Here is a 13,159-nt window from a genome sequence, read left to right as displayed (position 1 = left end):
TATTCTCTTCATTGACTCAGTTTCCAAGTCATGGAGACCATGCTTCTTATTACCCCTCACATTTATCCCTTTGCTTTCATTCCTACTGCCATGTCCTTGGTCTTGGGCACCATTTCTTCAAACCGACTCCATGTCATGCCCAGTGTCCTTCACACATTAATCCATCCCACATCATCCACATTGACCTTCCCTGCCACTCCAAACCACTGGCCTCCTAGCCAAGGCCCCTTCAGTGGGGTCCTTCATTTATGCCTCACCATTTGCCCATGTGTCCCACCCCTGGGATCAAACAAATCAAAATACTTCTTTTATTGTTTCTCCTCCTGGCAGTCGGCTGCCTTGCAGATTTCTTCAGTGCTGAGCCACAGATTTTTTTAATCTTCAGTGTTTCTGAAATTAGGAAGCCCCTTATACTCAAAGTCACAAGAAAACTGTCAGCCTCAGAATTAAAGAAGAAGTTATAAAAGGCTCCTTGCTGCCTGTGACTGAGAATTTTGCAATGTGTAGAAGGGATTAGTTCGTCTAATTGTCATTGCAGCTGTATATTAACTTGGATCCCTAATTTTTACTTAAAATGAGGCAGCATATGCTATAAACTGCTCTGGAGGCTTGAGGCAAAAGAGATAAAAAATCTCTGCCCTGGTGGAGTATACATCATGAAGAAGAATTGTTGCTAGGTTCTGAAAAATCTGTCCCAGGGGCTGGTTGACTTTTAAGGAAGCTCTTTAACTTCTAGTGACAAATAACTCAATTATGGGAAAAAGTGAAACTATGGTTCCAACCAAATAAGTCATGCAAGCAAAACCTGATATACTTTGTGTGGCAGAAAAGCATTTGAAGACAGTAACCTGTGTTTTTTTACCCTTGTATTTTCCTCTTTCTGCCCCTCCCATCCCCTACCAATTCAAGCAGACAGTCCCTTTCTCATTCCGTCAGGGGGAGAATGTGGCAAGTTAGAAAGTAAATATGGCCTCTTGGTGGACTAGGAATGCAAGAGTAAGGGAGTGGCAAAACCCCAGAAAGGAAGTGACACTCAAGGTTCATCTAAAGGCGTGGTGGGCAGTCTTGCAGGCTGAAGCATGAGCCCCAAGTAGAGTTTGAAGGGATTAAGAAGCAACTTGGACTAATCGTAACAGGCCCCATGGCGGGCAGTGGTACCAAACATCTCCACCCAGTGGCTGAATGTTGAGTAAATCTCACCGAACCACAATGAAATTCCAGAAGAGAAGGGAAGAACTCAAGAAATAACCATGCTAAGACTTCCCACCAATCCAGAATGGAAGGCTCAAAATAAAAATTAGGTTGAATTATAAAATGTAACGTTGTAGGTCTTCACATCTGAACGTATAGACTGAAAATCTTACCTGCTATACTTGCCATATCACTAAAGGTACCAAAGAGACTAAGAATCATGAGAACATTATGAAAAGCAGCAAGTCCCCTGAAATGAGCAACTCAGTATACGTTCAGACTCTGAATGTGAAAAACACAACCAAAATTTGGTCATGATTCAAAAATGGGAAGTAGCATATATTTAAAGTTATAGGGATAATTTAGAGCACTTTTTAATGGATACTTGATATAGTGTTTCTTATATTTTTCCTCTAAAACGCTGGTATTTAAATTGATGGTAGATCTTACAATTCATGGCATTTTGGAAGTGAGGAAAAAAATCTGGTTTCCATCATTTTCAGGAGTTTCAGCTGTCAAAATCCTACCCGTCAGCAACCAAAGTGTCAAAAATAAGGGATTTGTTAAATAAATTGTATGACATCTATATAATGGAATGCAGTACTTATAAATGGTCTCATGGAAGAATATTTAATGACATGAGAAAAAGTTAAAGTTAACTAAGTTTTTAAAAAAACCTCGTGTGTGTGTGTGTGTGTGTGTGTGTGTGTGTGTGTGTGATCTACAGGTCTGCCTCCAAGGTGCCTCTCAAGCCCTCCAACCTTTAATGTTGTCCTTCAACCTAATAGCCAAATGGCACACCTGAGATCTCATCTCATACAACTCTTTTTTTTTTTTTTAACATCTTTATTGGGGTATAATTGCTTTACAATGGTGTGTTAGTTTCTGCTTTATAACAAAGTGAATCAGTCATACATAAACATATGTTCCCATATGTCTTCCCTGTTGCGTCTCCCTCCCTCCCACCCTCCCTATCCCACCCCTCCAGGCTGTCACAAAGCACCGAGCCAATATCCCTGTGCCATGTGGCTGCTTCCCACTAGCTATCTACCTTACTACATTTGTTAGTGTGTATATGCCCATGACTCTCTCTCGCCCTGTCACAGCTCACCCTTCCCCCTCCCCATATCATACAACTCTTATGGGAGGTCTATCAGGTCCTCATATGGGCGACCAATCATTCGAGTTTTCCCAAGATTAAGGGGTTACCTGAGATTCCAGGACTAACACCAACAGCCCTGGGCAAACTGGAACAGTTAGTAACTTTAGTCAGCGCCCTTCCTACAACGTGTTGCTGTACTGTCCATGAGCAACTTGCCTGGGCTCTTAGCTCCCCTGCTGCTGAGATCACCTGCAGGACCTAAATTAAAACCTTGAGGTAACAGTAAGTACAATATATATTTTGTTAAATCACATTGAATCTGGAACACCATTTGCAGCACTTTCCCCAGGGATCTGTACTTAGCCCTGTACCTTTTTTTCAGTATTTCTGTACTTTTTATCAATGCAAAAGACCCCGTTAAGAAGACGAAAGACAAGTTACCACCTGGGAGAAAATATTTGCAAGCCACATAACCAACACAGAACTAGTATCTAGAATACATAAAGAATTCTCACAACTCCACGATAAAAAAAAAAAAAAAGCATGACGTTTGACTGAGGAGCATATACAGCTAGCTAATAAGCACATGCTTAACCATCAGAGAACTGCCCGTACCCTGCTCTTCCCATCAATCTTTAGCAAAACTCCCCAATTCTCCTGAGGCCATGCCCAGTTTTTTTTCCTTCTCCCAACCCAAGCCTGCCTTCCCTGATTTGGTCCTCTCTACATATTCCTAAATTAGCACTGCCATCTGCTCCATGCTATGGACCTTTTCTTGGTGTCATGAGGAAGGCCATCCTGGGGCAGTCATATCCCACCAAGTCAGGCCGGCCACTGAGAAGGGAGGTCAGGCAGTAAAGGAAGAGGGACTTTCAGGCAAGGAGGAGAGGGACAGACACAGCTGGGTGCAGGCAGAAGGATCTTTCTGGTCCTCCCCTTATCATGCCAGAGGCCACTGGGTCCTTTCCCCTCCTTTCTTCTCAGATTGCGTTTGTCTGTTCCCTAAGGAGTAAAAAGGCTTCACCTTTCAAATCAGTATCAAATGTGTCCCTTAATGGCCGGCAAAATGACTTCTAGTTATTTCACAGCCAAATATGGCTGGTTAAGGGACAGGCCAAATTATCTACCGCAGGGGGCCGGGGAGGGGCTGGTGTGCGTGTGTTTGTGTGTGTGTGTGTGTGTGATCCATAGGGACAGATACACCCAGAATTAAAACAGTGGAGGGCGGAGACCTTCAAGATCCTTTGACACTCCCAGGTGGAAACCAGGTCGGACATACATCCTGCATGGACCTTTCCTGCCCAGCCAGGATATCCTGTGTTTGTCAAAAAGACTGCACAGGGAGGCCCTGGCCATTGTCCTTCCCGAAATCTGCTAGTCAGCCCCTCCCCAGGCTGCAGCAGCCGCCCCAGGGCAGAGGAAGAGTAACTCTGGAAACGGTGTTATCAGCATCCTCCATGGACTTCCTCACCTCCTCCCCAGCCTCGTTAGCCCCAAGCTCCTTAGCATCCTCAAACAGAAACCTGGGAAGCTGGGATGGGGTCAGCGCCCTGAAGCCAGCCCTCTCTCTTTTGCCAAGACCTGCCTCTGCACAGCCCTAAGTGGGCAGCCGAGGGCTGCAGCTGGAGTCCCGAGCCCATGATGGAGCCGCGGCTGGGGCCTGAAGCTGCAGCCCTCCACCCGGGCTGGCCAGCCCTGCTGCTGTGGATCTCAGGCCTGAGCTACTCTGTCTCCTCGCCGGCTTCTCCCTCTCCTACTCTGGTGCCCCGAGTCAGAACCAGCTACAATTTTGGAAGGACTTTCCTCGGTCTTGATAAATGTAATGCCTGCATCGGGACATCTATTTGCAAGAAGTTCTTTAAAGAAGAAATAAGGTCAGAATCTCAATCAGATAACTCTGAGGGGCAAAATTCTGTTCCCTTCATGTGATGATGTCCAGGAGTTTCTTGAAATCAAGTCAGGATGTAATTTATGAATTTATGGGTGGGAGCTGAAGCAAAGCCATTTAATCATAGTGGGAATGAGTTAAAGTTGGGATGGGAAGGGGGTAAGGTGTAAAGCCAAATTCCAGCTCTAAATGCTAAATCCAAAGTTTCCTTTGGAAATGGGAGCTTAAAGTTTTAAAGTTTTCTGTGAATGGAGTAGCCTGGGACTATTGAATTTACCAAGTTCATTTCTCATAGTGGGAAGGAAATAAAATTTATAGACAGCTTACTATGTGACAGACAATTTAAAGCTGTTTTTATTTTCTCCTCACAACAATCCTGGCAGTTAGTGTTTTGCACTCATGATTCAGATAGTGAACTGAGACCTAGCAAGGTTCAGTGACTTGCCCAAGGTCACCACCTCATAAGTGGCAGATCTGGAATTCAAACCGAGGCAGTTTGCTCCAAAGTTTCTGAACAAGTTTTCTGCTATGAGATGTTGCCTTGATCAGAGGAAAACCTAAGTTCAGTAAATCTCAATGCACCTGGCTCTCACCAAAGAATAGTACCACACTCTGGAATTCAGGCCTGCCAACACACAGTCAATGTGTTGGCCTTTACTTGGCCTTTACTATGGCCAAGACCCAGCACGTGCTGTAATGGCATTGCTATAACTCTGGTCATTGCCCTCCGGGATATCAGGAAAGGGGAACGGTGTTACAAATAACAATAAGGCTTGATCTGATGCAGGCCAGAAGTGAAGTGTAAGGGACCTCGGGGAGGTCCAGGGAGAGGATATTAATTCCAAATGGGGACTGGAGAAAGGCTTCTTCAGGGGAAGGTGTTCTGAGCAAGACCTTGAAGGATGAGCTGAAATTTAGTGGGAGGAGAGGAGCTTAAGTTAGAAGGATCAGCTTGAGCAAAGGCCCAGCGGTGTGGGAAGAGGTGAGAAGTCTTAGTGGCTGGAGCATGGGGCACATGAGGAGGCATGGCAGCAGGAGGAGGTTGGAAGGGTCAGATGGGGCCAGGGGCCTTGAATGCCATACCAAGGAATTGGGACTTAACCTGTGAGCCAGTGGTCTCCAGCCTTTTCAATAGACCCTTTGTAATAGGCCTCTTCTCTTATGCCTTCCCCCAAGGCCCTGCCTCTGGCTTGTAAGATTTGATGACTAAGCAGAAGGCATTCATTTACGATAATTTTATTTCCAATCTGTATTAACCAAAGACATATTTGAGTATTCTACTAAGTTACTAAACAGAAATAACAAATAGAAAATACCAACAAAAAGAACTTCTTTTGTGAGATGGTAGATGTTATAGGGAGTGGATGTGAACTTTTCCTATTAGACATTTTAAAAAAATTTTTATTGCAGTATAGTTGATTTACAATGTTGTGTTAGTTTCAGGTGTATAGCAAAGTGAATCAGTTATACATATACATATATCCACTCTTTTTTAGATTCTTTTCCCATATAGGTCATTACAGAGTATTGAGTTCCCTGTGGTATACAATAGGTCCTTATTAGTTATCTATTTTATATATAGTAGTGTGTACATGTCCTATTAGACCATTTTTAAGGCATTTTGAATGTTAAAAAGTTGAAAGACCTCCAACTGAGGAAGCTGTACGGCAGGCAATGGTGAGGATGTTAAGTAGGGTGGGGACAAGATGAGGCCTGTATTTTGGAAAGATCTTCTGGAAAGCAGTGTGCAGAACAACCTGGTGATGCTGGCAGGGGCTGTCAGACCAGTTCTCCTAGTCCAAGAGAAAGATCATTGGGAACAAAGCAGGGCAGGAAGGATGCAAGTCAGTTCAGCTAGAGAATCATTTTGTTGATCAACTCGATGTGACAGGAAATGAAGATGTTGGAAATGAACTCAAGATTTCCCACCTAAGAAATGGGATGGAGAGGACCAAAAACACAGGGGAAGTGGCACTGATTCCTTGGAGAAAGAAGGCAGTAAGAATATGGACATATTTTAAGATAAGAGGGAGGGAAATTAAGGGATTCAACTGAGGAAGAGCTCCAGATTCATATCCTCCTCCAGATAAGTAAACAAGAGTGTATGAATATTACAGTCGGCTCTTCAAGTGGAAAGAAATGAGGTTTTTCTCATCAGTCAGGTAATGACCATATTCAGGAAGCATTTCCCCAAACAGGTTTGTGTTCCAGTTGAGTTCAGGATATTACTTCAGCTCCCTCAGAATTCATTTTCCACGTGCGCCCGCCTGAAAGGGAAGTGTGCAGATCCAAGCAGGGAAACACCAGGCAGGGCAGGTTGAGGTTTGGAATGCTTCACGTTGAGAAATCACATCCTCAGCGCAAGGAAGCAGCGAGAGGTAGTAAGTGGCTCTGGGAACGTGGACTTGTTATAGCCTTTTCTCTACATTGTAAATAGTATTTTCCTTATTTTAAAAGTGATATCTCTTTATTTTAGAATTTTCAGGAAATATTGATTAAAGAAAGCACAAAATAAAAATCACAGACAATTCCTCAAAATATTTAGTTAACATTTTGGTATATGATCCTTACCACCTTTTTTCTAAGTATGGATTAAAATTTTTTCAACAAAAATGTGATCATACTGTGCATACCCTTTTGGAAACTTTTATTTAACCATGTATCGGAACACCTTTCCACATTAACTATTCTTCTCCACAATTTGATTTTTAGTGGTTTCGTGGTATTCGATTGCATCAATCAACCATAATTTATTTAACTAATCAACTATTGTGGGGTAACAAGCGTTTTTTTTTCACTTTTCATTATTATAAACAGTGCTATGTTGAAGATCCCTGTGGCTAGACTTTTATGCACATCAGTGATTAATTCCTGTAACAAATTCCTAAAGGTGAAATTTCTGAGTCAAAAAATACAGTGAATTTTTAGGATTATGAGATATATACATATATATATCTCCAAATGGAGACTTCTACCTATAGAGTTTACTTTTTGCACACTCACAAGTGTTTACTATTACTATTATTTTTATTATGGATTTCTTCTCAGTTGAGCCCTTTTTGCAGGCTTCTTGCCCGTTTGTATTTCTTCTTTGCTAAATTGTCTACAAGTTCACATCCTTTGCCTCTCTTTCCAATGGTGTGTTTGCTCATCGTTTTTGTTCATCTCCAAACATTTCTCCACTTTTTTTTTCCACTTTTAAAACTGGTCATAATGCTACCTTAGGAGAAAGCCCATCCAAAACTTTCAGATGTTAGACTGAAATGCTATAGCCAGGCAAGCATTAGAACTCCAGTCCTGGTCCTCAATAAGGATTGGACAATGCTTGTTGTTCAGCAACAAACAGAGGGTGAGCTCCCCGGGCTGGCTGGGTAGGCTGAAGACACATGACTGGTGGAAGGATGTCACCTTTCCTTCTTTCCCTATCTTTTCTTTGGCAAGAATGGTAATCATGAATCTGATGCTTCCCATACACAACCAATGATCTTTGACCATTAGAATGTTTTCAGTACCAGTTTTCCATGCATTACATGTTGACTTTCAAATCATGAATGAAAAAGTTAAGGGAAGCTAGAAAAATGAGTCAACCTGATTTACATATTCTTCCTACTGAATATATCCTTATATATAAAATTCTAAGTGACCACCCCAACTGGCAAGTTCTACCAGGATCTGATTGATCAGTATTTGCATATGTGCGAGTAACAGGTAAGGTGAAAGTGTGGGGTATGGGGTACTTAATGGCAGTATTTCTGATCAGAATCACTCCTAAGGATTCCTCAGCTCTTACAAGGATGGACGTCTTACCTTGCCTTCCTTACTGTACCCAAATGGCCTTACATCCTCACCCCCCATTCCCAAAGTCTTAAAGAATGTTTAAATACTTCTGAGTGGTGGATGACTCACAGAAAAATAAGTAAATCATTAAGCTTTTTTTTGCCTTCCCTTCTCCCTTGCCCTTGTCTTTCTCCTTCACCTCAGAAGGTGATAGTAATTACTGCTTTAACTCACTTCCTCAAATGAATTCAGAGATCTTGAGAGCTTCAGGGCCCCAGAGCTTAAGGCAAAAATATCCATCTACACATTCAATCCTCCATACATGCACCCATCCATCCATCCATTCACCCATTCATCCAAGCACCCCTCTAGGCATTCTTCCACCCAACCTTCACTCTGTGCATCCCATTCATCCATCCCTCCATGTATTCCTCTACTCACTTAACCATCTGTTCATTCAAATACCCATCCAACCATCCATCCATCCAACTAAAATCATTGGGTACTAACTTGGAACCAAGCACTCTGCTAGGCACTTAGTTACAAAGTTGAAGGAGGCCCAGTCCTGGCCCTGAAGGAAGACAGAGACATGAACCAATGATTAAAGCAGAGTATGAGGACTATACAAAATGTCCTACACAGGATGTCATGGGAGCATGTGGGAGGGAACCTATCTCAGACTGGGGGCATGAGGGAGTGAGAATCAGAAGAGATGATACCTGTCTGGGATTTAATGTGTCGGGTAGGGATTATCCAGGGAGGAAAGAGAAGGTGTCTCAGATAAAGGGATCAGCATATAACAAGATGAGTGGAGGCTCAGAGGCCCAAAACAATACAGCTTAGCCAAGGATGGTCAGTGGTTTGGTGAGACCAACGCAAGCTTGTGAGGGGAGCAGCAGGAGATGGGCTTAGGAAGAGCCTTGTGAAGTATGAACTGTATCCTGAGAGCTTTGGAAAGATGCTGGATGTTTTAAGTGTCCTGAGGGGTAGAGAAGAGGGAAGAGAGGCACGAAATATTTAGGGAGGCGTGGCTACAAACTTCGTGTTTGACTGGATGCAAACACAAGAAATATACATTCTCGTTCCAATGTTGTCACTCTCCCCTACACCCCCAGCCTGCTCTCCATGTTGAGGAGCTTGCAGGGATGGGACCACATGACGTTTATTCTTCCTTCCAGCTCTGGGAAACTATGATCTTGCTTGTCCATCTTTTAACCCAGTGAGGAACTCAGCCAGGCTCACTACAAACATGCCCATGATGTCAGTTCAGAAGGAAGATTAGAACTCTGCCTCTATTTTGTGGTTTTCCAAATTCTAGGATATTAACATTTTAGTGAATAAACAGCAGGGCCCATTTTCTCACTGACATTCTTCAGTTTAATGAAGTGGGTAATCAAAGTCGTAAGAAAATTCATTTGTTTCCCATTCAGCATCCTAAAGTTATTACCATTTGGAAAGGGGGAGAAGTGTGGCCTGTAAACCTGTTTATTTGTCCTCAATTGGTCCTCATGGGACACCTCAAGCCATGGCTGGACATGCACCGGGATCCATTACAGTCACCTGCCAAGTCAGTGCTGTCCTTTCAGTAGAGCCTCCTCAGAAGGTGGGGACAGAAAAAGAGGACAATGAGGTTATCCCACAGGGTAGGGCATCCGTCTCCATGCCATCCCCACAAACTGGGAGACAGAGACCCCTGAGATCTGTCCTCCCCTGCCACTAATTTTCTATGATTATTCAGACAAGTCATCTTCAATTTTCTCATCCTCAAACTATAATGGACAAAGTGAGAGAGTGGCATGGACATATATACACTACCAAGTGTAAAATAGATAGCTAGTGGGAAGCAGCCGCATAGCACAGGGAGATCAGCTCGGTGCTTTGTGACCACCTAGAGGGGTGGGATAGGGAGGGTGGGAGGGAGGGAGACGCAAGAGGGAAGAGATATGGGAACATATGTATAGCTGATTCACTTTGTTATAAAGCAGAAACTAACACACCATTGCAAAGCAATTATACTCCAATAAAGATGTTTAAAAAAATAGATAACCAACAAAGACCTACTGTATAGCTCAGAGAACTAATAACCTATAAGGAAAAAGAATCTGGAAAAGAATTAAATATATATATGTATATATATATATACATATATATGTATGTGTGTATATATATATATATATATATATATATATATATATATATATATATAATGGAAGGGGGACAGGGACAAAATCATCTTTAAGGGCCCTGCTAGCTATAACTCCTAATAATGTTACCCGTCTGTTACCAAGCACAAATTCATAAAATAGATGATAGAGGACTAAGTAGCAGCAAAGTGGTTTAGAGTACAAGCTCTGGAGCCCTGAAGGTTACTTCCTCCAGTTCCTGGCTGTGTGACTTGGAGAAAACCACTGAACTTCTCTGTGCCTCAGTTTCCTCATCTGCATGGTAATAGCAGTGCTGACCTCATAGGTTTGTTGAAAGGTTTAACTGACTTAATGCACATACAGAGTTCAGCAAAGTGACTGCTAAAGTGATTCATAAATGTGTATCGCTGTTATTGTTATCAAAGAGAGCCACCTAGTTGTAAATCCTTAGTCACAGGCCCTTGGGGAGGGGTGGTTTGAACCCCCATGAACAAGAGTAGCTACAGGAAACAGGCCTGCCTCGGAGGCCTAGGCCCTTCCTTATTCTCCCAGTGGGGAGGATCATTTCCCATGGTTGTCCTAAAAATTCCAATAGAGTTGATTCCTTGCAAGTTTTCGGTGTCTGGTCTTTTTAAACAGATCTGTGGCAATGTCCTTGAATGGAATTCTTTGTGCCTACTTCCACTGCAGTTTGAATGGTCCTGCATTGCAGAAGGTACTTACTGACAGTTTCTTAGAGCACCTTCTTTGAAAAGCTTTCAGTCTAAGAGTCTTAGTTACCCTAAGAGGGTAACTGTATCATATAAGTGAGAAAACAATACAATGTAGGGTTTGGAGCTAGTTCCTCCAAAACTCATTATCATGAGGTCGCCCAGTAATGCCCAATAATAAGAATTTAAAGATTCTTATTGAAATTAAATTAAAAGCAACAAGGTCCTACTGTATAGCACAGGGAACTATATTCAATATCCTGTGATGAACCATAATAGAAAAGAATATGGAAAAGAATGTATATACACGTATAACTGAATCACTTTGCTGTACAACAGAAATTAACACAACATTGTAAATCAACTATACTACAATAAAATAAATTAAAAAGAATAAATTAAATGTATAACATATAAGCCTAATTTTCATTTGCAGTATAACCCTCAATTATTAATAATAGTGAAGAGACACATTTTCTTAGTACTTTTTCATACATTAATCAGAAGGAGATTGAACATTCTTCCCTGATGGAACTGTCGGCACACAGATGGAGGAATGACTGGAGAAATGGGTCAAGGTGGTGCCTAGAAAATCAGCAAATGGTAATAGGCCAGTGCCTCTCCCCTGGGGAGGATTCCATTGTGTGGAGTCACACACCTCCTGGATCCCACATAGCTTTGAATTTGGTGACCCTTTAGCAGTCACTGTTCCCTGACACTTGGTTGGTACTGATAACTTATCTGTGGACTGAAAGCAAAATTGATGGGGCTTTTTGGGGTTGGATATGAAGAGGCAGTGCCCTCCCCAGTTCAGGACCAGAAGCCTCTTCAAGAACTGTGGTTTCAAGACCCAGCCGTTGTTCACAGAGTGGGCCTTTGCTAGAACCAGTGCAGTGAAGCAGAAAGATCATGGGTTTTTCTAACAGGCAGCCCTGAGTTTGCATCCCTGCTTAGCAACATATTATCTGAACTTGCAAGGCACTTAAGCTCCGCAAGCCTCAGTTTCCTCATCTGTAAAGTGGGGATGGGTTATTAGGAGAATCAAAGGTACCGGCATATGTAAAGCTGCTGCCTTCACGTGGAGTAGAAGTTCAGAAAGCCATGACTAGCCCTTCTGTGCCATTTGGATGAAAAAGATAAAAGTTTGGTTTCGGTATGCAAATCCCTCACCTTTTCTGACATCACATATACACTTCCCTAAGTTTGAGGAAACACAAATAGTCCTCTCACAGGAAGAGCTTGGAGCTTCCCAGTCTAAGGAGAAGAAATGGATCAGAGCAGATGTTCTCCCCCATCTCCCTGTCCCCGGGCTCTGCTGGCTCTGGCAGTGTGGCTGGTCCCTGCTTAGTCCCTGCTCCCTCTCTCCAGCTCCCAGGCTGATCCCCAAAGCGCTATTCTTCCAGGTTTGACAACTGGCTGGCCTCACGCCTTGGACTGATTCCCGACGACTTGCCTTCTTACCCTGTAAATTACTCGGATGATTTCAAAACCTGGCGCCCCGTGGAGATCTCAAGGCTGGTCAGCAAACACCAAAACGAGATCTCGGACAGGAGAATCTGTGCCTCCGCAGCTGCCCCAAAGACCTGCAGCATTGAGCGCGTCCTGCGGAAAACAGGGAGGTTCCAGAAATGGCTGCAGGCCAAGCGCCTCACACCGGACCTGGTGCAGGTGAGAGTACTGGCCCTGGGGGTGGGGAGAGGGTGCAGAATCCATTCCCAGCTCACATCTCAGTCTGGGCAAAAGGAATTGTAGTCTGTCTAAAGTGGGACAAAACAATGTCATGAAACAGCATGGCTTGTGACAAGACAGGAACTAAACAGGTTTAGTTATAGGGACCCTTCCCATTGTCATTCTCCATTCTCTCTGATATGACTCTCAGCGACTCTTTGGAAAACAGTTCCTAGCTCCCACCTCTGGTCTGAAGGACGGATGACCCTCACCAGCCTTCCCCCCCCTCACCACAATGTTTGCCAACCCCTAAACGGTGACCGTTCTTAGAAGCTCCCATATGCATCCCGTTTCGTGATCCAGAGACCCCACTTTGAAAATCAGCTTCCTCTTTAATCTCCCACCATAAAGAAGAACCAAACCTGAGTCACTGCAAAAGCAGACTCTGATAACACAGCTCCCTCCTCCCATCTGAGAGCTCCTACCCACTCCCACGAGTAGGCTGCCTTCAGAACTTCAGCACGTTGCCAGTGCCATCTTATCCTGCATTGGTCCCCTCCTGCACTATCGCCACTGGTATCGTGTTTTTCATCCGGACCAGCACAGTCATGTAACTCCACACACATCCAGCTGGCCCCTTGGGGCAGAAGATGCTGCCTCAAAGGATTGAGGAGCCACT

The 13,159-nt window shown here is 43.4% G+C and overlaps 1 protein-coding gene across 1 annotated transcript in view; it reads left to right on the top strand.

Annotated features, from left to right (window-relative positions):
* Positions 1-3,931: 3,931 nt before the first annotated feature.
* Positions 3,932-13,159, top strand: part of DIPK2B (divergent protein kinase domain 2B) — a gene marked incomplete at both ends in the record, with an annotated part of 47,340 nt that continues 38,112 nt past the window's right edge. Inside the window, 2 exons of the mRNA XM_082864502.1 lie at positions 3,932-4,167; positions 12,216-12,480. Of these exons, the coding sequence (XP_082720628.1) occupies positions 3,932-4,167; positions 12,216-12,480 (501 nt within the window). The remainder of the gene's footprint in view (positions 4,168-12,215; positions 12,481-13,159) is intronic.

This window comes from Leucopleurus acutus (assembly GCF_964270905.1).
Source record: "Leucopleurus acutus genome assembly, chromosome: X".
In the NCBI taxonomy this organism is placed as follows: domain Eukaryota; kingdom Metazoa; phylum Chordata; class Mammalia; order Artiodactyla; family Delphinidae; genus Leucopleurus; species Leucopleurus acutus.
This window is presented reverse-complemented; position numbering and strand designations above follow the sequence as displayed.